Here is a 25,811-nt window from a genome sequence, read left to right as displayed (position 1 = left end):
GTGATGTATGAATTGATAGCTTGCATGAACATGATAGTAACCAAGTGGTGACATCCATCATGAAAGAAATATAAAAGGTCAAGGATGCACATGGATGTTTACCTTGCATCTTATGTATACAAGTTGATAATTGTTAGAGAGAAATAAGAATAGATGCATTTTTTAATTGTCTATATGCTGCTTGGTTTGAAAATATTTGAAGAAGTGAAAGTCGGTTTTCTTCTTGTCGGCGATAAACGTGAAGACATAAATCCAATATTTGGTGTTATCTCTAGAGAGTTGAAGTCAAGGGATGTTTTAAAGATGGACAACATCTTACATTGAATTGAGAAATGAAGCATCAGATATTCTCGAAAGGAAGAATAGGTGGGATGGTGGAAGGTATTCAAAGAGCCACATTTAAAACTAGGAGAAACAAAGAGAGCTAACTGAAGTGGAAGTGGGAAGCATCGTTCATTGTTGAAAATTAGGGACTCAAAGTCTAAAAAAGAAGCATGGATATGGATGTGGAAAAAAGTGACACAATCCTTGATAGCAATCAAACACATATTAAATATAATTTACATAGACTTATTAGTCCTTCTCTTACATAGCCTAGATTGAAGGCATGCAATGGGTAGAACTTCATTAGGGTGGAAGGCACTGGCACTGGTTGCACATGTTGGGTAGAAATCGTGTGATGACAAGCATAACACATTGGTGTTGGATGGAATATACATGATTGGTGGTGTGTAGGATGGGATAGAAGGCGTGTTGATCAATGACAAGCTAGATAGGTGTGTTGATCAATGATGGGCTAGATAGGTGTGTCCATCAATGATGGGCTAGATAGGCATCACATTGTGGGTGATGGGAGTTGGGTAGCACAAGAAGTGTAGAGAGGTTAAACTTTGATACCATTTCTTGTGATGGTGATGTCATAAAGAGAGATTAATGAGAGACGTGCTACAGAGACAGAGAGAGAGAGAGAGAGAGAGAGAGAGAGAGAGAGAGAGAGAGAGAGAGAGATGGAAGCTCAATGGGGCTACATTTGTGCACAACCACACAAATTCCATCAGAAGAGGGCCACCTTAGGATACAAGATATTATTGCATAATGTGTCCACACCTACTGCATAGAATGATATCTAGATATTATTCACATAGTCCTAAGAGCTAGCTCAAGCACGTGCCGGTGTGTGCATAATTAGTCATAAGAGAGTGTTTACATGCTCAAACACAAGTGACTCCTTTTACATTGAAATTCCCAACAAGACTTAGAATTTTGCCGTCCTTGCTCACACCTTTCTACAAGGCCGTGATGCCTTGTAGAAGTGTTCCTAGAGATACTATATTGATTGGGGTTGGACCATGTCTTGTGATTCATTCACTTTTTTGAATGAAGGGAATCTTATTTAGGTATTCTATAAATCCTCACCAACATAGGTACACACTGCAGGAAATGTACGCTACTGCAAGACTTATATGCAGCAGCCTATTTGCCTACTTTTAGGCACAATATGAATAGATTTTTGGACATTTTGGACTCGACTTCCTAATTATCCCCTATAAAAGGAGAGTTTGGAGTCAACCATATTTAGATGTGTTTTGCTCCATATCTTCGAGTAATCTACGTTTAGAGTTGGGGGTCCATCCCCATCAGCACACCTTGCTCTCTCTTGATCCTTTACCAAAGGATATCAGACACCACTTCTTCCCCATAAGCATAGGCATCCATCAGCCATCATTCCCAACCATAGACCCCCTAGAGCCTAGCATGTGGCTTGCCATGTAGATTGGCCAAGCTTAGGTAGGCCAGCCAAGTAATGGCTTGCCTCAGGCAAGCCGGCTAGGCTACAACCAGCCATATCCTAGTTAGCCAAAATAGCATCTGGTGGGGCCGCATGGGTGTAGAAAGTACGTATCAAGATGAGTATATTAATTATTATTTTAAACACTTTTAAAAATATACAACTTGATTCAAATGGGACTAAATAAGTGACTAAAAATAATTCGATGAGAAATAAAATTAGGTGAAAAATAAAGTACGTGTTAGTGGTCAAATTTTTTCTTGAAAAAATTCAAGGTATGGTTTTCAATAGAGTACTGATAGATTTGAAAGTCATGTAATAAATACGGGCAACCTTGTTCGAACTTGTACTATGCACATAAAAGGAGCTTAACAAGGCACACTAACATCTTTTCAAACCCCCCACCTTCCTTTTGAGGCTTGTGAGCAAACTTGCCCCTTAAGGTTTGATTTCCCCTTCTCTCCTCTAAAGTTTCAACTTCAAGCTTACTTCTTTGGCCTAATAATCTCCTAGGGTCTCTCACACTGCTGCTACCTTTTCTTGAGGGTTCACAGCAAGAGCTACCTTTAGCAAAAATAAAACCCCAGCCTTACACTATTGGCTCCAACCTTCTCTACTATGGTAGTGATGAGTGCAGCCTGCCAATTAGAGTTTCTGATGTAGAGGAGAAGCCCTTTGCTGCTACAAGCTCTCTGCTGCCCTTGCAGTCAAGGATCTACAGCCACCAATCTGCTTGTGTTATGCTTAACGCCTATGTTAAATTTCCGTCAAAACACCTTCAAATAGTGTTTACTTTGCTTTCAGAAGTTTTGAAACTGTTCCCTTCCCTCTAATTTGCTGCCATCACACATTGATGGCCGCCTTGAGCTTCGAATGATGAGATCCATTAGGATCAATGCCCTTGTGTCGTTGATGCCTGCCGTTTGGAAGCTCAGCTATACCACCATAATGGCGACCACAGAGACCGTTTGATGTGACGACGACGTTGGTCACCTGCCTACTGTCACCGTTAAACAACCATTTTCTGTAGTCAGCGCTTGCCATCGGAGTATGTCGGAGTAATTCATTGCAGGCTTTCGTGCTGCTTCAATGCCCTCTCAGAGGTCTGTCAGAGAGCACTTAGCATCAGCTATAACACTCTTCTTAGGAAGATCGACATTGTTTCAAAGTCTAAGGCAAGATTTGCTCCCAAAGCTTCAGAAGAGTGCTGGCCTTTTGCATAGTCATAGTCAAGGATCTCCTAGAGGGCAAACTAGTGCGTGAACACATGAGCACTCGTGGATGTGCTGGTAATAGATTTCTGAGTAACTTTCTCGTCCAAATGTACAGTCAGTGTGGCAGCCTGGAGACTGCACGTGCTGTGTTTGACAAAATGATCAATCGGTGTACTCTTGGAATAATATGATTGCAGCATCTGCACAGAATGGGAGCCTGGATGATGCGAGGGCATTGTTTGCAGGGATGCCAGAGCGGGATGTGGTCTCCTGGAATGCGATGACAGCTGCATGTGCCGAGAATGGGCTTGGCAAGGAGGCCCTGCAACTGTTTGGTCGATTGCAGGCTGACCAAACAAGATCACCTTCATCTGCATTATGGATCCATGTGCCAATGTAGCAGTCCTAGAAGAGGGTCGAGTGATCCATGCTATTGTTGCTGTCGTTGGATATTGTTGTGGGGACAGCCCTCGTCAACATTTATGGCAACGTGTGGGAGCCTTGATGATGCATGGGCAGTATTTGGAGAGATGCCACAACGAGATGTGATTTCCTGGAGCTCCATGGTTTCTGTGTTTGTAAAAAAAGGTCATGGCAAGGAGGCTATGCACAGGCTATGCACCTGCTTGGGCATATGCAAGATCAAGGCCTTGAGCTAGATAAGTCTGCGCCCTAGATGCATGTGCCAATGTGGCAGCCCTAGAAGATGGTCTGCTGATCCGTTCTACTGCTGCTGGCAATAGATGGGAGTTGGATGTTATTGTGGGGAATGCCCTTGTTAATATGTATGACAAGTGCAGGAGCCCAGAGCTGTGTTTACAAGGATGAGACAGTGGGATGTGGTCTCAGGGAGTGCCATGATTGCTGTGTTTGCCCAGAATGGGCATGGCAGGAAGGCCCTGCAACTGTCTGGTCAAATGGGATGCATGTGTGGGAGTTGGATGTTCTTCTGGGGAATGGCCTTGTCAATATGTATGGCAGTGTGGGAGTCTAGACGATACGAGGATGGTGTTTGCAGAGATGCCACAGAGGGATGTGCCATGATTGCTGTGTATGCACAGAATGGGTGTGGCAAGGAGCCCCTTCAATTATTTGGTCAAATGCAGCCTGAAGGCTTTGAGCCAGACAGGATCACCTTCATTTCTGTCATGGATGCATGTGCCAGTGTGGCAGCCCTTGAAGAGGGTCGAGTGATACATTGTACTGTTGGGTGTGGCAAGGAGCCCCTTCAATAATTTGGTCAAATGCAAGCTGAAGGCTTTGAGCCAGACAGGGTCACCTTCATTTCTGTCATGGATGCATGTGCCAGTGTGGCAGCCCTTGAAGAGGGTCGAGTGATACATTGTTCTGTTTATGGGAGTCGGAGGATGTTTTGGGAAACGCCCTAATGAAATGTTTGCCAACTGTGGGAGCCTAGATGATGTGAGGGCAGTATTTGCAGAGATGCTACAACGGGAAGTAAGTATCCTGGAATGCCAGCATAGCTGCGTGTGCCCAGAATGGAAATGGCAAGGAGGCCATGCGCTTGTTTAGTCGAATGCAGGCTGAAGGCTTCAAGCCAAATAACATCACCTTTACACCGCTTGCAATCACACTGGTCTGGTTGCTGATGGCAGGCAATACTTTACCTCGATGAATAGAGACGATGGCATAACACCATTTGCGGATCATTATGTTTGCATGGTTGACTATTCGATGAAGCAGAGGGTCTGATCATGAGTATGCCATTTGAACATGTCTCTTCAGGATGGTCGAGCTTGCTTTCATCGTGCAGAATTCACAATGATGTGGAGCGTGCTCTGTGGGCAAATTTTTTTTTTTGAGTTAGATCCCAGGAATGTGTCACCTATGTATTGATAGCAAAGATCCATGCTAAGGCAGGTATGTCCAATGATGTAGTGCAGATGAGAAAATAAATGATAGATATAGTTTGAAGAAAGTGTTAGGTCATAATTTTATTGGGGCAAATATTGTGGTGCATGAATTTGTTGCTAGAGATACATATCCTTAACAGAAGATATGTATGCTGTTTTTTCATTTTGTTAGCTGTTTTTTCTTCTTTTTCGTTTTACTTTTTTATTTTCAATAAAAAAATTCGGACTTCAGAACAAAAATCTGAGTTTGTACGATTAGAAATATTCTAGTCTTACAAAGGTATATATATATGTATGTACGCCGAGTTGCACTGGTTGAATTGGCTCTTGGAGCAGGCTCGATATGTTGCCAACATACACATGAGTTTCATATCATAGAGCATGGAGTGCATTCATGCAGTGATTATGATTTACTTAATAACAAATATTATTCAATAGTTGATTGAGAAATAAATAATACAGTTTGTACATATCAAAATAACATATAAAATTATAAAGACATGAAGAGTTTTCCAAGCAACATTCATTCGAGCCTACGTCTTGACCCAATGTCTGAATCTCATCAATTTCTTTAAATATACAAGCATCCTTAATGATTGCATCATCAACTCCAACTGCTACATAACCAACTCTTATTGATATGAACGCTAAATGAAGGATCCAAACGAGGTTATTTGGCGACACTTACCGGGGTTGGTGACAATTATTGTCCCTGAAGTCCATGCTGCTCTCCTCTCTTGAAAGCAAGCCCAAGGTGCCTGCATAGCTGTGTACAGCTTCTTGCTCCTTGGGACCATCTCCATGCCTTGCTGCTACACAAATCAAGGTCCTTTGCTGGCTGTATGGCACTGTTTGCTTGGATTTCGAGGCTGTATGCTGCTGGTTTTCCCTCTTCCGTCGACTTGAAATTGTGGACGGACTCCGGCTTAATTCTTGCATCTACCTTGTCCTCTTGGGTTGCTTCATCGATCAAGCTTAGGGTTTCTTCATCTCTGGTTACATCTGTGGATCTCCATCGACCAGTGCATGGACTACTGCTGCAATTCACCGCCCCTACTTTGGTGGAGTTTGCTTCAGCCTGAGGCACTTACCCGCTGCTGTGTGACACGAAACATCTACAAAAGTCTGCCATCTCCTGCTATTGTCACTACAACAATAGCCTGTTCGACTTTTGTTTTAACAGATTTTCCAGCAAGCTGAGAAGAAGTTTCAAGAAATGTGCATGAGCAGATCGAAGAAGTAGTTTTGAAAGGCCTGCGTTCTGCCAACCTCCTGACCCTTGATCTTGGACATCGCCTGCGCCTCTTCTGGGTGCTGGGTGCTGGAATCAACTTATGCTTTGGAGCTCTCGCCACATGTTTCCCTCAATCTTAATATACTAAGGCTTAAATATTAGATATAAGATATATTAAAGCCTTTGCAACCTTACAAAGCTGAAGCATTAGCTTAAAATTAGAGACTAGTAAAATCAACAAATTGAAGACCCCAAATCCGTGGTTTCGAGAGTCATGGGCTAAATGCCTTGCATAACTGTTCCCATGGACTTCTTCGACATCATTTTTACTGAGAGCTTGACCGCCATATCACCGAAAGAGGACGAATGTGCACGTGTGCAACAGCTGCACAGGGAGCATCTCTCATCCCGAGACATCTACATTTATTATTATTTTACATAGTCTTGAGAGGCAATAAGGGTGCTTTTCCCTGGGTTGCCCCCCTAAAATGAATGTATTTTTCGTTTATTGTGTGAGAGCCTTAGTTCCAGGCTTGTGATTTATGCCTTATACCTAGCTGTGAAGTAAGGGGGATGAAGGTCTCAACTGCCGATCGCGAGCTGATTGAGGGGATTTTTCTGTAACATGGGAGGTGTGGACAGCAAGGCCCACTCTTTGCAGTATTGCACTGGAGTTGGAGAGTGGTCTTGTCTTTGTGTGTTGGGTTTCTCCACCTTTGATCCGAAGGGGAATTCGTAGCCAAAGGTGTGGGAACTAGGCCTAGTGTGAGTGTCCTTTGGGGTGAATGCATCCTTAGGTCACTGAGCCACTTGTGTGTCGTTTAGGAGTTTGCAGGGTCAATTGACCTAGATTTGATCGTGGTGTGACCTCGGGATGGCACCACCTGTGATGTGATAAGAAAAGGCTAGCCTAGCCTATAAAAGTGTCTATCACATGGTTTGCTGCCTCAGTTGGATGCCAGTCATGTAATCCTGATTGTCTGTCTCTTCTCCACCATGTATTTTAACAAGTGTGAAATGCAAGAAGTATGCCATGTACAATAGTCTTTTCTTTCAAGAGTGGGGTAGCTGCTGAACCTAGAATTGCAGAAGATCCTGTCTAATTGGATGGTTAATCTCTTGCTTGAAGAGCGTGGTGCACCCAGGGTTGTTTGGAATGGTGGCATCTTGTTGGCACCAAACCATGTCAATATCTGTGAGTGATACCTATCACAAGTCAACAGTTGGGAAGACTCGACTGGAGGTTTGTCAAGCCACCATTTTGTCCAACTCTTAGCCTCCTCACATCTCAATTCCTATTTACCAACACGCTTGGCTGGACCTTCAGGTCCTTTTTGTCAAGAGTCGACGCCCCAGCTTCGCCAGCATGTTGCAAGAAATTCTCTACTTATTTCCCATCTCTCGCCGTTCTCCTTTAATGTAGAAACTTTGGAAAGTTAAAATATAGGAACTTTGAACAACATTGATGCATGCCATCAGAACCAGGAGCTCTTCTCTACATATGACTCTGAACAACTATGTTGCATCAACAAAATTAGAAAACATTGAACAATAGTGTTATGCAGTCATGAGCTCTGTACATGTAGCTTTGAACAGCAGTCACATTCATGAGATGTAGAGGCTACCTCTCTACATATAGTTCTGAAGAAGTGTTAACGTTGAACAACAGTACAAACATAAATGTGAAACCTTACACATGTAGAAACCTTGAACAACAGTAATGCATGCAATCATGTCTTCTTTCCTTTTGGTGTCATCTACCTGGTAAGCCCATGCAATCAAAAACACAAGGTACTGGTTTCTCTTCCTCCCTCTTACGTTGTCACATAGTGAATGCTCTTCATTTGGCAAGGCCCCTTCTCCACATGTGGAACTTTGAACAACAGTGAGCGTGCCATAAGAAGCAAAGGCTACCTCTCTGCTGGCTTCATCTTGTGAATGTCATAATCTCGTCAAAATAAGACTCAATCAAAATCTGAGGATGCTACTCAATTTATAATCCCATGGAGCAGAAAAGCACACTACTAGCGATATGGAAAGCCAATTAGCGGAGAACTCATAAAATCCCCACTTTAGAGGATGTCATTCACAGATAAGCGTTCTATGAGACAATTGTTTTCTTGCAAGGAAGATAGTGACAATAGAAAGCATGGCGCACACACATATGCACAAATAAAGAGAAGAATAATAATGTGCAGAAATCATATGGGTAGCACTATTGGTATTCTTGGAGTTCATAGAACATCCAGCTATGTACTACATCTGTTTTCCTCATGAGCTACTGCAGGCCAAAAAAAAGTCCTAATAAATAGCCTTTTTTATCACTAAAACAAAATGGGGTAACCCCCTAAGTTACATTACACTGCTCTGCAGTTCAATCATCATGGGACTTTACATTCCGCCATGGTTCAAGAGGGCTTCTCTGCATTCCTGACCTTTGGGAAAGTTGTGAAACTATCATGAATATTCTGGCGGCAACCACACAAGTTGTTGCAGCCCTCATGCAAGATGATCGATCTTCAAAACTGCCGTAAGATCCTTACTCCAAAGAAAGGTCATATGGCAAAAATGATAATTTATCATGAAATTAAATTAAGCAATGTGAAAGCTTCAAAATCTTATGATGCCGCCTTGAGGAAAAAAATAGGCGACTTGTAGCCTGTTGGTCAATGTCTTCTTTTGCAGCTTGATTGACACTGGAGGGCGGGATCAGCACCAGCACCTTTCAACGAAAAATACACTATGAGATAAGGTGCACCAGAACAACAGAAGGACAAAGGTAAGTCATCTCCAAGGCAGCTACTGACCTTAATCTTCTCGAGTATGTGCAAAGCGACACTTACTCCCATACTTGCAGCCTGCAGGACTGATGAAATTTCTGCAGACCTGCAAGACCGAAATTCAGAAGAGTACTGCATATGCAAGCTCAGATGTGTATACGCTAAATACTACGTACCTTCTTTTGCCGTTCCTGCAGTGGTGAACGCCCAAAAGGGTAAAGCCTTGTCCCGGGCTGAAAACCCACAACCATCATCAATAATTTCAAAACAAAAATCCATCTCATCAAGCAATATAGCTATGCACGACTGTTACCGTCAGGTGGGAGTCATCAGGCCAAACAGGGTAGTATTGTGGTGGCACTTCTTTTCCATCCTTGTCAAGTATTATGGGCATCGTCGATGTATTTTGGATCGTCTCAACCTGACTTTCTTGTGGCTGTTAAATGATCGAGAAAGTTATTTTAAAACTTCATCCTCTTGCTTACTCCTATGCACGAGTATGAGTCCTTTCCTTTTTTAAACAAGGAGAGAATGTATAGCATGTATAACCTTTACCTGATTCTGCATAGGCGGCTCCATGTATTGTGAGCGGTAATAGCCTAAAGGCACCCGTAAAAAGTCCTATGGCAAAAACAAATGCACCGATAAAATTTACTTTCACAGGACCAAGCTCTAAACGCAAAAGCATGAAAATGCAAGGCTACTTACAAGCAAGTTTTAAAAAGAATCTATTTATAGCTCGAGCTTTTAAAAGCAAGTTTAACAACAATGACTAATTCTTCGAGTCAATAGTCCTAAGAAAGTTAAGAAACAAAATGTTCCAAATAGCAGAATGGTCTTGGCATGCTTTTCAGTCTTCCTCTGGATTATATCTCAGGCTCAAGGTGCTTCACGACGAACCAGCGACTTGTACTTTTGATCGCCTTTCAGGATTGCTTAAGCCTCTTCCTCACGACGTGCATGGAGCGGAAACTTTGAATAAGGCGCTGCCACTCTTTAGGCTGTGGGCGCTCGACTGCACATACATATATGTTTTGCCGACTTCAGGCCGACTTACAATTTCATGGTGCATTGATGCCAGCTAGCGAGCGAGCGTTGCATGTGAGCGGCTGGCCATACGCGTGGTCATGCATTTTTTTGTATGAGTGAGCGAAATTTACGTTCTAACTTTGGGCTAGCGCTAATTACGTAGGGGCATTTAGCGTTTGTCGGGACAATACCAGCCTAACCACCTTTATATAAGTCACCATTCTTCCCATTTTCTTGTCATGCATGTCCCAAAACATGAATGTCCTTGTGATGGCTCGGACCGCATTGCATTGAATTCTAAGGAGAGTGCACACTAAAGACACTATATGAGTGGTCTGTGTATTTTGATTGAAGAGCAGGATCGCCTCCAATTGCCATGTTGTGGATATCGTGATGTGATCAATCTCCAATTGCCATGTTGTGGATATCGTGATGTGATCAATCTCGCTAGTGGACCTTTGAAGTGTCTTTGGAAGCACTAGCACTCGGATTTCATGCAAGACTTATACCCCTTAGTAATGAGAGAGAGAGAGAGAGAGAGAGAGAGAGAGAGAGAGAGATTGGTTTTAAAAAAGGCTTAAGTAAAGCACTCTACCGAGGCAATACTAATAATATCCATAATACTTATACTTAATTGGCCATCACATTTTACAAATTTAGAACTCTTGATAGGGTTTTCATTGAAGAAAGCTATGAAGAAAAAAAAAAAAGTCCCTAAAAGCTATGAAGAAATTCGATATTTCTAGTCATTTTGTGTATATGGGAAAAGGGGATTTTTATCTCAAGCCACCAACCATGAAACCAATAGGTTATTCTTGTAGGGAGGTAAATGCATATTTAATTATATGGCGTTCCCCCCTTGTCCCTTTCTCGTCTTGTCCACTATGTTAGTCCCTTTGGAACTAGTTAATAAAGAACTTCATTTGTGGAAGGCATTGGGAGTCTACCACCTCATTCATCATTTTTTTGGGGTCAATTGATATCTTTTAGAAGCTTAAGTTTTAAACACAATCTCCCCCCCCCCAAAAAAAAGAAAGAAAGAGAGGAAAATAGTAGATTTCAAATTTTCGTGTATAAGCACAATCTTTGGTATTTGATATACCAAAGTGCCTTTTTATTTGAATCCCTCTTTGAAACATTTGTATACCATCCATAAGATTTGGCATAAGGATCTTTGCCTCCACTCCAAGTAAATATGATTGGATCATGGAAATTAAATTATATGTAATTTTCAATTCTTAGGTTGTAAATATAACCTTTATTTAGCAATGCAAATCTTTTATCATTCAAAAGCAATGTTAGGTTTCAAATACAAGTTGAAGTGTTATAATCCTATGATTTTCTCTTGGAAACTTTGATATTCAATCCATAAACTAACATTTGTTCAAATTCAAATTGAATGTGTTCGGGGAGGTCTCTATTGGAGAGAATAAAAGGTGTAGATGGCAAGAAAGGTCCACATGGCACAGTGTAATGGAATTCTTGCATATGTAAAAGAGTTTAAGAAGGTCCTCATCTTCATCGGACATCTTCGATGCAAAATTTCGAGCGTTGTGAAAAGTATTATGTGATAGATTAGAATAGAGTCTATTGAAAATATTTTTGAAATCGAGCTTTAATTTATTTTGATAGGAGAAAAGTAGACAATATACCATTATGGTTCGAAGAAAAGGTGAGGGACACAAAATACTCAAGAATGGTTTTGACCCCTTTAAATGAATCATGCTGCTGTATGTAATCAAAATGGAACTATCCTCTCTTGTCAACCATGTCAATGAATATGGCAAGACACAACCAAAGCATTAAATGTCAACTATCCACTCTTGTCAACCATGTCAATGAATGGGGCAAGACACAACCGAAAGCATTTCAAACATCTTGAAATGTACGGAAGTGGCGTTCACCTTACGAAACTTAAGCTACAAAACCACGATTCTTTGAATTCATTTTTTGGGCTTTGTAAGCATTCTTTGTCTTTTTTGTACAAAATAATTCCTTCCAAGTGGACAACTCAAATATTTTTAGTAAGGTAAATGGTGTGCTTCTCCTATGAGTGACCTGAAAGCTACTACTTTATAGCCCATAAATGTTTGGATGATCAAATTCCTAAAATTTGCAAGGCATGATTTACATGAATAAATTTATGACATTTATCAATAATGTATTAATATCAAATCAAAAGCTTTTATGAAATTGCATGGTTTTAGCTTACAATTCAACTCAAATAATTTAATAGCATGAAGTTTGAGACCTAGTCATGGCTCTCACCTCATTCACTCATTTGTTTTCTCACCTACACACCCCATTAACCTATTGTAAAGGCCCCTAATTTTATAAAATTATTACATTTCCCTTACTTACCCTAGTGACAAGGAATTATTTGTTGTTTGAGAAATTTAATATATCTTTAGGATAGTAAAAGCGTAGCGCGATAATTAAGATTAGGCTTTGGAGGAAGCTAACACATCTAAAAGGGGTGGATCTTCAAAACTTAAGACAATGACCTTCAAAGAGACTGACCATGAAGCTAGACATCTAAAAGGGACGGATCTTCAAAACTCGTAGTGAAGAAGATTTGAACCAATGACCTTCTCAATGAGACTTACCAATGAGCTAGAGGATCTAAAAGGGATGGTTATGTATACTCCAGAAGATTTGAACCAATGACATTCTCAATTCAACTTACCACTACACTAGACATAATTGTTATGATAAAACATGAAGCCTTAAATATTTCCCCTCCTAACTAAGAGCGACCCCTAACATTAACGTTTCCCCTCACCCCTTCCCCTCGCTAGTGATAGTCCCCTACTTTAATGTCTTCCATTGGAGGGGGATCCCTTCCCCCTCCATCCTCTTATGCACCCATGAATAAATGCATACTTGTATTTAGATATTTCTTTCTAGATTTTTAGGGAGGATTCCTTGATTTGTCCCTAATTTTCATTTTCAATTTTTCCTCCGACATGTACTCTCATTTGTTGTTGGAGAATTGAGATGAGATCTTATATTTATATGTTGTACAACAACAGATCTCAAACTCAGACCGAGTACATTGTGGTTACTGAGACCTTTTATCATCAAAGCGACCACTAAACTGCTGAAGAAGTTATAAGAAACATAGGGAATCGAACTATCATGTTCGAGAGGATTGCTGAAAAATAGATGACGATGAGCACAAGAGAAACAGAGGCTCTTGGCTCAGTGCGAAATGAGATTCTCAGAAGCTACATTTCCACGCAATTCAGGTCATCGACCTTCTACGTTCTAGTAATTCTCTAGTGCGATCTTATTTCAGACCAGCATAATTCACCGACGAAACGGAACTCTTCCGCTAACTGAAAATTGCCAACGGGAAGGCACATATCTTTACTGTCGATGTGCTAACATTCTCCCAGCTCTTGCCTTCCAGGTTGAATCATAGGGGTGGTGAAAGGGACTGTCTCATGTTATTCTATCATACAATCCATCGACGGCCAACCGCGACCTTCTAATTTGCGGATCAATCTCTAAACGTCTCACAACACGTTCTGTTGGCGTTAGAATCGATCACTAATTTCTGCACTTTTAACGACGTGCTCTGGTTCCCTCTGCTACCAAACCTCTCCACTCTGGCAGCCTCAATCTTTCGTAGCAGTCAGAATTGATGTTTTGCCTGAGCGGACCGACTCGTCAGCACCGTCTAGCTTTTTTGGTACACCTATGTGGATTTCCGCTTCGTGCTTTGCAAAAATAATTGTCATCATACCTCTGCTCCGCTGAGAGAATTGTATCGATGATGGTTATGGGATTGACCAGATCGGTTCCAATAAACCTTCTCGTATCGTTCCCACAGGAAGCCTATTGGAGCGTCGCAACCTCTGAAAGATCCCTGAATGCTCAATAGATATAAGGCTTAGACATCGGAGCTGCCTGCACAGCACAGAGATGTCATAAGCTGGTAATAGACGACGCCTAGTGGCAAACGTTGCGTCTCGAAATACTCCGTTTCAAGAGCAAGCAGGCGTAGATATGTCCAATTTTAAGCCGCAGTTCCACCTCAAGTGCAAAGGCCGACGGTTTGTTTCAGCGTTGTTCACGGAAACTAGCTATATACGAGCATAATTCTTGGAGAATGGATAATTCAAGAAGCTAAAGCGCAGATACTGTCCATAATTTGGTGCGCGATTCCGCAGAGAGAATGTGCATTTCAGCAACAGGCAACAAAGACGACATCTACGCCTTCATCATTCATTTCAGCGTTTACGCAATGACTCTCACCTCTGGCTGTTGTGAGAAGTAGCTATGGTCACTGCGCCATGATCCCGATGTCCATGGCCAGTTAGGATCAGGATTCTCATAGCGCGGAATGGGAGGGCGCTCTTCGCGCGCACAGAGATCCCATGTCAATACCGCGCTTCCGACGAATTCCGGAGAAGGGAAAGGCGGAGCCAAGTATGCAGAAGGAGGGGGGGTGTTATATTCGAAAGGCGAAGGAACGGATGAACGAGGGCGAAGAGGCAGAGTAGAATTGGAAGGAAAGAAGGGAGGTGCGTCAAGGCAAAGGCGTGGATGATGAGAAGAGGAGGCCATAGCTGCTGGTGGTGGTCCGGAGGTGTAGTAAGGGTGGCGAGGAGGGGGTGGAGGCCGAGGAGGGCGCGCCATGGCCGAAGTAGAGGGAATTAGTCGAGGAGCTTGGACGGAAGGCACCATATCTGCGGAGGAAGGGTGAAGCTCCCATGGAAATGGAAATGGAGGAGGATGTCGGGGCGCCATAGCTACGGAGGGGGAGGGGAAGCCATAGGTGATGATAGGTGGAGGAGGAGGGGGAGGAATGGCGGAGGAAGAAGCTTGCGACGACGCCATAGCCGTAGAGGAAGAGGCCGTAAGGTCCCATGGAAATGGGAATGGGAATGGAGGAGGAGGAGGAGGTCGGGACGCCATCGCCCCTCCCCTTCCCTCCGAAGATGAAGAAGACGATGACGACGAACTAGACTACCGCCTCACACCACAATTCATACCAGGAATTGGTGGGAGAACATCCCCCCATACAAACCGTCCATTTGGCACCCACGCCCATTCTCTTCTTTGCACACCCCATTCCACCCAGAATGTTGGCACCCCCTCGTATTCCAAGATGGCTTGTCCGACATCGGCTCCACAAGCCCATTCCCATGAGGAAACCCCCGCAAGGCCGCCAGCCAATTGCCTCGGTTTTTCGATCGAGATCGGCGATCGGGCAGGATATTCTTGTGCAACGGCGGGGAGATGCATGATTATTGATCTTGGACGGTCAAGATCATTGCTTCGCTAATGCTAAGAAATGGTGGTAGGACATCACCTCCACAATCCCATAAGCTAATTCTTTACATGTTCCACTCGGACCTCTCCTCTGCGTCGTCTTTCCCACACATGTTTGATTGATGCTTTGACTCAACATATTCAATATGAGATGTCTCATTCATATGTGTGAGTCTTCAATGGCTACGATAATTTGTGAGAGCCTCAATCTCACCCACTTTAAGACTTGTGCAATTGAGGAGATAAACATGGAGGAAGTAGACAGGATTTGTCTTATAATCAGCAACCTTGCATTCCAACTTAGCAGAACACCTTGCCAATATCTCAACTTAGCCTTGAGTTTGTCTTTGTATCACAAAAACCTTTGCTTTAGGCTAACCCCGATGCCCAGCAGGGTTCCTAGGTACCTGATCACCTTACCATGGTCGACCAAATATATATGGAGATTGGCGATCCACTCAGGGGGAGGTTCTCAACTAGTCCGTAGGGCATAGGACATGTGAAGGCTATAGGGCCAAGCCAAACATAGAGCAGAACTGATGAAGAGCGGCGAGGAGGTTACCCACACTCCCCTGATCTTCCAAATTGATGGCGATAACATCATCAACAATGAGTAACTTGACCCGTCTACGATGGGCTAGCAACCCGCTCCGCCGAGTCTCAAGATGCTAAAATGTCTTAAACCAACAATATAACAAAAGAAACATTTAAATGCAAGCAACATACTCTAACCAAAAAATTCTCTATGACATAGTACTTCAAAATATTACATCCAAAAGTGAAGCCAGAGAACTAATTGATATGTCCAAATACACATCCGCAAACAAAGTCATAACTAAACATACAAAATCTACAATAGACACACAAACATCCCTAAGGGAAAAGTCTGCGGCCATGTACTATAGGAAAAAGCCTGCGACGGCCATTCAGTCCACGTCCACCACATCCACTGCGTCCACCGTGGCTACGAACATACAGCGGAGTACCAACAATCGTATCTGGACCAGCATCACATAGAAAGATAATTATTGAGCCATAAAACTTTTATCCATGTATGTTGGTAAAACCCAACTCATTCGTTAGAGTGCTTACTCAGACGCAAAGGGCTATCAACAGTGCGGACAAAGGTGTACGTGTAGTCCCCATTTTGCCCTCGATAGCTGTTGCCAATTGCAAAACTTCCTTGTAAACAACATTTGTGGTAGAAGTATATCTGCCTCCTCGCTCCTGGCATCAGACGCACTCTCCGGAATGAAAACCTTAACAACGTTTGATGCTCGAATACGTGAAAATGCCACGTAAAGTTGGCCATGGCTGAATACCAGTGTCACCAAGTATAGCCCCAAAACAGACAATGTTTGGCCCTGTGACTTATTGATTGTCGTGCCGAATGCCAATCGGATAGGAAATTGCCGTCTCCTCATGTCAAATGGAAGTTTAAGGTTGGTTGGAATGAATGTTATCCTTGGAATGAACGTTTTATCACCAGCATTGGTACTGGTAATGATTTCAACTTCTAACACTTTCGTGTGAAACTCTTTGCATATCAACCGTGTCCCATTGCACAGACCTTGGCGAGGATTCAAATTGCACAACAAAATTATAGGAGCATTTCTTTTCAAAACCAATCGATGTGGGGGATATCCACCACCAAGATCACCAAGATCAAGACTGTTCAAATACTCGACTGCAAACAAAAAGGAGTCTCCCCCTAAGTTGTCCACTAGGTCTGCGCTTAGGTACTCCCTTTTCTCACTGGGCATTGCCTTCAATGATGTAGCATTAATTGCATCAACCTCAATATTTCAAGGTGCAAGAATAGCACGCTCTCAAAAGTATGGTGCACAGTCCAAAACAGTTGCAAGCCCTCGATACACCCATCCAATGAGGTCTTCCATGGACTTTGTCTTTAAAAGCATCTGCGATGGAATCACAATAGTATCTTCTTTTGTACATCTATTTATCCCATTGCCAATGTCCAAAACCCATTGCGTGAACTCTTGCTTGGCACAATTATCACCATTCCGAAGGACCCGCATATTCTGCGTCAACTTCAATACTGTAGTGCGACCCCAAATCCTTGAGTGGCATAAAATAGCATCGACAATGTCCTCTCGTCCTGCCTTTGGAAGCATTGGCAAGACTAGTCTAAAATCCCCCCCCAACAATACCACCTTCCCACCAAAAAGTTGCTCATTGGACATGATATCTCGCAATGTTCTGTCTAGTGCCTCGAAAGCAAACTGATGAGTCATGGGTGCCTCATCCCATATTATTAGCCTAGCCATCTTCAAAACATTTGCAAGGTGACTATTAACCTTAATATTGCAGCTACTAGTACCATCCAACTCCAACGGTATTTTGAATCGTGAGTGTGCCGTGCGTCCATTGGCTAGTAACAATGCCCCCACCATCATCTCCATAGACCCTTGCCAAAATCTGATCGAATGTAGCATGTTGGCAGTGATTCAAGGACATTTCCATTTGCTGGGCAGTCTGTGCTTCTTTCACACAATCAAACATTCTTTCTTCTTGCAGTAAGCCATTTGCAACTTCTGACAAAGATGTTCTTTCTACCAGAGGCATTCCGTCAAACTCAGCCAACCTTCGCCATGTTGTTGAAGAATGTGCTCCAAGTGCAATACAGCCTTCTTTATCGCTAGTGCACGATGACCAATTAAATTCCCCATACTTGATTCCAATATATGAAAAAAATCATTCAAAAACTCAGTGGAAAATTTTCCCACAAAAGTCCAAGAGATGTTAGCTCATAGAAAACCAATATTGTGACAAACAGGTGTCTCAGTTGTGCACTATTTTGGTAAAACACAGCCTCTTGCATACACACAAACCATTCATCATCACTCTCCAACAATCCCCGTGCTATGCATGCTGCCTTGAAAGTAGGGTAGACTTGACTGTCAAAAGTATGTAGGTCATCAAAGGACTTGCATCCCATGCACACAATAAGAAGCATACGCATGAAGTAGAGCTCACTAGCTGAGGGGGAAATATTGTACATCCGACCGATGGTATTCCCCTTTTGTCTTCTAGTCCACCGCTTACTAGTTTTGTTCCAAACCAACTTGTCTGGCAAGTCACCATACAGCAAGTTGCTTGCGTCATAATGCAGCTAATTGTAAGTGAACCATTCTGTGAGGGTGGTCTTCTGATTTTGTTCCCTACCTACAACATTTTGCAAATCATCATCATCTCAAAATATAACGTTATTGCACATTGGAAGATGAACCTGCAATCTTTGCACATCTGGTTTTTTATCGTGCATGGCATACTCGTAAATCCACTAACATGCTTCTGATGCTGACACGTAACGTGCATCCAAGTAACTACTAATCTCATCAATGCCACCGTCGACTGTGTTGTGCAAATGCCCTTGCTCTCTTGCATTATTTAGCTGCATCCTGATGATGGCTCTGTCATGACCTCGGTACACATATTTATACAAATACATAACTGCAGTGATTGTGGAGCATATTTCAACATTTATGTGTGCCTTGTACTTCACGGAGAGGAAATGATTAAATGGCACAATCCAACGATTATCACACCCCCTTTCACTGGTATCTTTCTACCATCATCACGATGCATGTCAACTGGATAGCCATCATTGCCAACAACAGTAGTCTACGAGAATGCATGTGGATAACGACGAATGCATTTTCCATCAACCATGCAAGCTGCAGATGGATTTAGTGCACCACATGGACCATGTACATTACATTGCCCAATAATATCATGTAACTCCGGGAACATTGCCTTATTTGACAACTCTGCACAGACTAATCGGTCATAATGACCGATCTCCACAGGTTTGAAACCACCTTCTAATATCAACAATATGTGTGAGTGTGGTAGACCTCTCTTTTGAAACTCTATCACACTCATGTATCCAGCCACCTTACCAAACAAATTATGTTTTGTAATTGATTGCATCATGTCCTTATGCTTTTGAAAAAACACACGGGCTGTCAAATCTGGCCAGTCTTGCACAGTTTGCCCTGGCAATAATGCTGCATATATTTCAGGCCATTTGGGACTACAGATGAATATAATGAATAAGTCAGGTCTACCCCTTTTCTTGACAATTGCCATAGCATCTTGGTATAGCTGGCACGTATATACTGAGGCCCTCCCGTAAAAGAGAAGGCAAAACCACCATATGCCTTACAGCATTGCCCAGCATAGTACGTGTCCCATCAGATGTATTCACCATGTCCATCAACCCTTGATAGACTTCAGCATGTAGGGAAGCTTGGTTGTTTCGTATCCACACCAACCTGGACTCTTCCATGCTATTGTAGGCATCAACCATGTATTGCTGCAGCAATCTACCCCCATGCAAAAGACATGCATTTGTATCATATCTCACTTGCAAACGATATCTGTAGTACTGTCTCTGGGTGACACAACTCTGTCCACGTATCTCATGCAATGATGTGTGATTAGGAACATCACTATATGGGATATATAGATGCCAACCATCTTCCCCCCGAGGGAACAAAAGAACATACATGAGAGGCATGTATGATCGGTGCAAATTAGATATTCTACGCACAAACCCATTGCGGCTAAAAATCTGAATGTCCCGATTTTTGATATCGAAGTCTTCCCCTTGTCTTGGCATGATTACAGCAACCTCGGTAGCCATAGGAGCCAAGTACTGCCTTGAGGTGGAGCGGCTCTCACAAATAACCATCCTCAGGTTTGTATGTGGATTTGTTCTCAGCACTTGCCCGATAGCCATCAATGCACTAGCATATGGATTGCACTCGTGCATCATTCTCTGCAACAACTCCAAAATGCCTAGATCCAAACCAGGCATCCCATGCAAATGGTGTTCTAGTTCATGATCAATGTCATACACATATAACTGTGCAAAATGTGGCATCTCTTGCCTAGTCTCATTGGGCAATAAATTTCCAACCCGGTGATACACACTACCATGGACCCGAAAGTTTTGTATACTGCCATTCCCATGGAACATTTGATCAACATGGGCTCCCGATGAAACAAATACCATGGCACTATTATAAGCCCTAATGTTTTTCTTAAATAGTCTGCTTCTAGCATCATGTCCGTGCATTAGAACTCTCAAAATCTATGGCGGTTCTTCTAAGGGCAACAATGACACACGACCAACTTTGCAACAGTGCTTGCCCACAACTTGATGCATATGCATTCGCATCTCTTGTTTCCATAGTTGAGCCTGGAAAAAGCTGCATGTATGATCCATGGATCCGAGTGCATGAAGAAAGGGAGCATTGAAGACCAGTGGATACAAAGATGTATGCTCTACATTATCCCTTAACAGAAAAGTACACAAGATAGAGAGGCTCCCCCCTGCACCCAAAATCACAGTGCCCCTATTGTGAACAATGCGTCTTCGAGCTCTTAAATGAGTAGCATCCTTGGTTGCATCCATTTGAGTAGTTGTACCCACTACTAGAGCAGGTTCATGCTCATTACCGACTATTGGTGAAGTATTGAGGTCCATTGTATTTTCAGCAATGCACGCTACATTACTGTACCCATGCATTTGATTTTGTTGTCTGCACAGGCCGACTTCTACATCCATAGATTCCATTGCCACCCTCATGCTTCTAGCTACTTGTGTTCTTGACCTTGTTCTTTTTATAGCATAAACGCGACGGGCCGCCCGCGTTGAATCCATTTGAGTAGTTGTACCTATTACTGGAGCATGTTCATGCTCACTATCTACAATCGCTGAAATATTGACGTCCATTGTATTTTCAGCAAAGCACACTACACTACTATGCCCATACATTTGATTGTGTTGTTTGCGAAGGCCGTCTTCTACATCCATAGATTCCACAACCACCCTCACGCTTCTAACTCCTTGTGTTTTTGACCACCTTCTTTGTATCGCATAACTACGATGGGTCGCGCGCGTTGAATCCAATTGAGTAGATGTACCTATCACTGAAGCATGTTGATGCTCTCTACCTACTGTTATTGAATGCTCTCTACCTACTATTACTAAAGTATTGAGGTCCGTTGTATTTTCAGCAACAATGCACGCTACATTGCTGCATCCATGTATCTGATTATGTTGACTACAAAGTCGTACTTCTACACCCATAGATTCCACAACCACCCTCATGCTTCTAGCACCTAGTGTTTTAGATCTTGTTCTTTGTATAGCATAAGCGCGACGGGCCGCCCACATTGGATCCAACAATCTTCTCTTATGAGAACGTATTGAATGTAGCCTCTCTTCAATTCATCTTGCCATCTTTTGTATCCATCAACCAACTACATAAAGATCTATTCCTCAAAGGGAAAATAGCTTAATCAAATAACTCATGCATCATCCCTAACCATGACAAAGTTGATGGATCTCAACCAATGTGCCCTAAGGAAGAAAACAATTTACAAAAGCAAGAAGCAAGGTTAATTAGCAGAGTCATCCTTTTCCCATTTATCTAAAATTGATACTTGACCATCTATGCATTGAACTCATAGTGTCCCAAGACCAAGATTCAGTGTTTCACTATCTTTTGGTAAGTGTAATGCTCATATCTTTTCAACATATGAGCAAAATACAATACCATATGTGCAACCATCATTTGAAACACAAAAACCAAAGCTAACATATCTAAAAACTTAAAGGTGACCATCTTAAGAAACGATGTATATATGAAAGAATATATTCAAATAAAAATGTATAAGCATTGCATCAGCATTTATGCAAATACATGATGCAAAAAATTACAAATATTTGAGTATATCTCAAACAAAACGAAAATGGGAAGGAACAATATGCAATTCAAATATTGAATTAAATTAGCTTCCATTGCCATAGATATACGTCAAATGAAAGTAAGAAGCAAAAATAGATTATTTTCATAAATAAAACTAAATATAATCCTTTGCAAAAAACTTATCCTGCCAAAAAACATAAGGGCAACCCAAGTACAGGAATCCCATAGAAGCATTTAAGGTTCTAGTACAAAAAGTGACGTAAAAGTCTCAAAAGTCTCTTAATTGTCATGGGTTACGACCTGCTCTAGTTTATGCCTCATCCTGGTCATCAAAGCACTTAGCCTATTTAAACCAACTTTGAACATTGACACCTCAGTGGACAGTAGCTGAACTTGATCTTTTAGCTTATCAACTTGTAGTCTACACCCATTCTCGCATACAACTGCCCCTTCTCCACCTCTCCCCAAAATCTGCTGCATCCATTCATTAGAATCGTTTACACTATTCTCAATTTGAGAAATCCTTGCAATGAAAGTTCCAGGGAATTCTCCCATGCCCTGTGCTATTACTACACCATTATCTGAATGGATTTCTCCCCATAAAGAGGCCAAATATCGTGTGTTCATGGCACATGCATCCTTATTATGCTCGCACATGGCTTGAATGGACTTTAAAAGATTGTAATGACTTGAATGCTTAGTTGCATGGGTTGAAGCTCTCCCCCTTCTAAGTCGTTTCATTATATCAGCAGTGCGACGTTCACGGCTAGAGTTAAAACGCTTTGAAGGCAACTTGGGACCCTGATTCACTCCATGGGTTGAAGTCTTCGCCCTTGCAACAACTTGATTTGTTGCACAAAGGCTGTGTGGCTCACAAAAAGATGGCAACACAATGTCAAAAATTGCAGAGCCCTCCACCCTTGCAGCTTGCTTCATTGCATGAAGGATTTGTCCCCCATGGAAACATGACTCCCCAAGATTTGGAACAATGGTAGAAGCCATTTCTGCAGTAGCTGCATGCAACACAAAATACAAAAACCTTTTTAGGTATGTATTGACTCAATTGTATAATTTGATTGCATAGATTCCATAGAACTAACATGAGCAAAAATCAATTGGCATGATTGCCAAATCAAAAGCGAGCATACCAACATATTTAGGAGGTAGATACCCAAAGATTCTAGCCCATCTCCTATGCAAAAAATTTGGAATCAAGTTGGACGGCTTGAGATATTTGTGAATGAGCTCTTGCCAAGCGAACCCATGCAAATATTTTCCAATTCAAAGGCGGTAAGTTGCTTAGAGTGACCAAGGATATGGTGGTAGGAAGTAGAAATCATAAGGCATGTTAAAAGGAAAAATCCACATGCAAGGAACATGGCTCTAGCATCTATTTCGAAAAGCAAATCCCCCTATCCTCCCCTTGCCATGCATTAGCATCCCCTACCCACCCCATGGCATTTGTTACCTTTAGGTGCGAGCTTTACCAACCCTAAATCTGAGACTTTACTCGTATGATCATCACCAAGCAATATGTTTAATGGCTTTAGATCCTTGTGAATCAAGCTAAGCCAATCTATTAAAACACAATGCTTAGATGCCTTCGTTCACAGGTTGTAGGTTCATCATCATCCAATTGGCTTAGAGAGCCTAAGGGTGTGGCAGAAGGAGGTAGACATCATAAGGTGTGTCAGAATGGAAAATCCAATTGCAAAGAAAATGGCTCTAGCCTTTGATTCAAAAGTAGAGGAAACCCTCTCGAGATGTAGCTTCACCTAGTATCCAATCGCCTCACCTCATGAGGTTAGTTCTCCTGGCTATAGTGCACATGACATGAAACATACATAATCCTTTACTCTTGTTGAGAGGTTAGATTAGATCACTTAGGGCAAAGGGCGCAAGCTTGTCTCTAGACATACTGACAGCTCATCAAGGTGCTGTTGGGAAAGATACAATTAACTTTGGAGCCTACTTATCCAACCACATCATGGACTTGTCTCCAACTAATACACTAACTTATTTCACTTATGGCCACCATTATATTTTCCCTCTGTGCCTGTGTGTGTGTGTGTGTGTGTGTAGCCCCACCTATCATCCTATCGCCTCACATCCAACCATTCTCTCTCTCTCTCTCTCTCTCTCTCTCTCTCTCTCTCTCTCTCTGTGTATGTAGCCCCACCTATCATCCAATCGCTATAATCCACGACATGAAATATACACGATGCCTTACGCTCGTTGAGAAGCAAGGCTAGCTTCTCGAATATGAGCTTAGATTAGATCACTTAGGGTAGAGTGTGCTGGCTTATCTCTAGACATACTACCAGCTCATCAAGATGCTCCTAGGAAAGATATAATTAACTTTGGTGATTACTGGTCCAACCACATAGTACTTCAAGACATATCGATAGATAAATCCATCGCTACTCTCTCGCTCTCTCTCTCTCTCTCTCTCTCTCTCTCTCCTCCATTATCTTTTTGAAAAAATGGTTCTTAGTTCAGTTTTCCCCTCCCAAGAATCTAAGCATCCACAAATTATAAGATTGGAATGGTTTCAATGATTTTGAAAATGTAGCTTGTCTTAAACAATGCAAACATGCATGCACACACACACACACACACACACACACACACACACAATGTGTCCTAAGGAAGCTTGAAGAATTCCAAATAGAAAGAAAGGGCAATTGGTAAAAAAGTAATCACCTACTTGGGTAAACAAAAGTTGTGGAGAGAAGCTAGTGCTAGTCCAACAATAAAATGAAGCACCTGCAAGAAAAACAACCCCAAAAAAGAATTAAAGCTAAGCGAACTGTACATCTCTCTCTCTCTCTCTCTCTCTCTCTCTCTCTCTCCTTCATTATCTTTTGAAAAATATGGTTCTTATATCGATTTTCCCCTCCCATTATAGTAGCAGCGTCTAAAAATGTAGCTTGTTTTCTCTCTCTCTCTCTCTCTATGTAAGTAAATATATAATCTAAACATAGAGCTACCCTTCCATGTAAGTAAATGCTAAATCAACCAATATAAACTCCTTAGAACCATTTAAATCTTCTCTAACTAATAGACTAACTTCCTCTCATTTAAAACTTCCGGCCACCATCATATCTCTCTCTCTCTCTCTCTCTCTCTCTCTCTCTCTGTGTCTCTCACTCTCTCTCTCTCCTCCATTATCTTTTAGTTCTTCCGCCTCAATAATATAAACATCCACAAACTATAAGATCATAATGGTTTGGATGATTTTAAAAATGTAGCTTGTCTTCAATGATTAAAATGTAGCTTCAACATATCGATAGATAAATCCATCGCTACTCTCTCTCTCTCTCTCTCTCTCTCTCTCTCTCTCTCTCTCTCTCTCTCTTTCTCACGCCTCCATTATCTTTTTGAAAAAATGGTTCTTAGTTTAGTTCTCCCCTCCCAAGAATCTAAGCGTCCACGAATTATAAGATTGGAATGGTTTCAATGATTTTGAAAATGTAGCTTGTCTTAAACAATGCAAACATGCACACACACACACACACACACACACACACACACACAACACACACAATGTATCCTAAGGAAGCAAAGAATTCCAAATAGAAAGAAAGGGCAATTGGTAAAAAAGTAATCACCTACCTGGGTAAACAAAAGTTGTGGAGAGAAGCTAGTGCTAGTCCAACAATAAAATGAAGCACCTGCAAGAAAAACAACCCCAAAAAAGAATTAAAGCTAAGCAAACTGTACATCTCTCTCTCTCTCTCTCTCTCTCTCTCTCTCTCTCTCTCTCTCTCGCCTTCATTATATTTTGAAAAATATGGTTCTTATATCAAATTTTCCCTCCCATTATAGTAGTAGCATCCAAAAATGTAGCTTGTTTTCTCTCTCTCTC

At 42.0% G+C, this 25,811-nt stretch overlaps 2 protein-coding genes across 2 annotated transcripts; one reads left to right on the top strand and one right to left on the bottom strand.

Annotated features, from left to right (window-relative positions):
* The first annotated feature begins 3,190 nt into the window (after positions 1-3,190).
* LOC147904613 (pentatricopeptide repeat-containing protein At2g34400-like) lies at positions 3,191-4,238 on the top strand. The gene is made up of 2 exons (XM_087391931.1): positions 3,191-3,338; positions 3,853-4,238. The coding sequence occupies exons 1-2, from the start codon at positions 3,191-3,193 to the stop codon at positions 4,236-4,238; spliced, it is 534 nt and encodes a 177-aa protein (XP_087248057.1).
* A 4,539-nt stretch (positions 4,239-8,777) lies between these two features.
* Positions 8,778-14,564, bottom strand: LOC147904612 (uncharacterized). The gene is made up of 6 exons (XM_087391918.1): positions 14,181-14,564; positions 9,447-9,512; positions 9,205-9,327; positions 9,068-9,124; positions 8,919-8,997; positions 8,778-8,833 (listed from the first exon to the last, which is right to left on the bottom strand). Exons 1-5 carry the CDS (start codon positions 14,562-14,564, stop codon positions 8,920-8,922), a joined length of 708 nt encoding a protein of 235 aa, XP_087248044.1. The 3' UTR covers positions 8,778-8,833; position 8,919.
* Between the last annotated feature and the right edge of the window lie 11,247 nt (positions 14,565-25,811).

Source organism: Dipteris shenzhenensis, chromosome 2, assembly GCF_047967505.1.
Source record: "Dipteris shenzhenensis isolate YYH24624 ecotype China chromosome 2, Dip_SZ_1.0, whole genome shotgun sequence".
Classification (NCBI taxonomy): domain Eukaryota; kingdom Viridiplantae; phylum Streptophyta; class Polypodiopsida; order Gleicheniales; family Dipteridaceae; genus Dipteris; species Dipteris shenzhenensis.
This window is presented reverse-complemented; position numbering and strand designations above follow the sequence as displayed.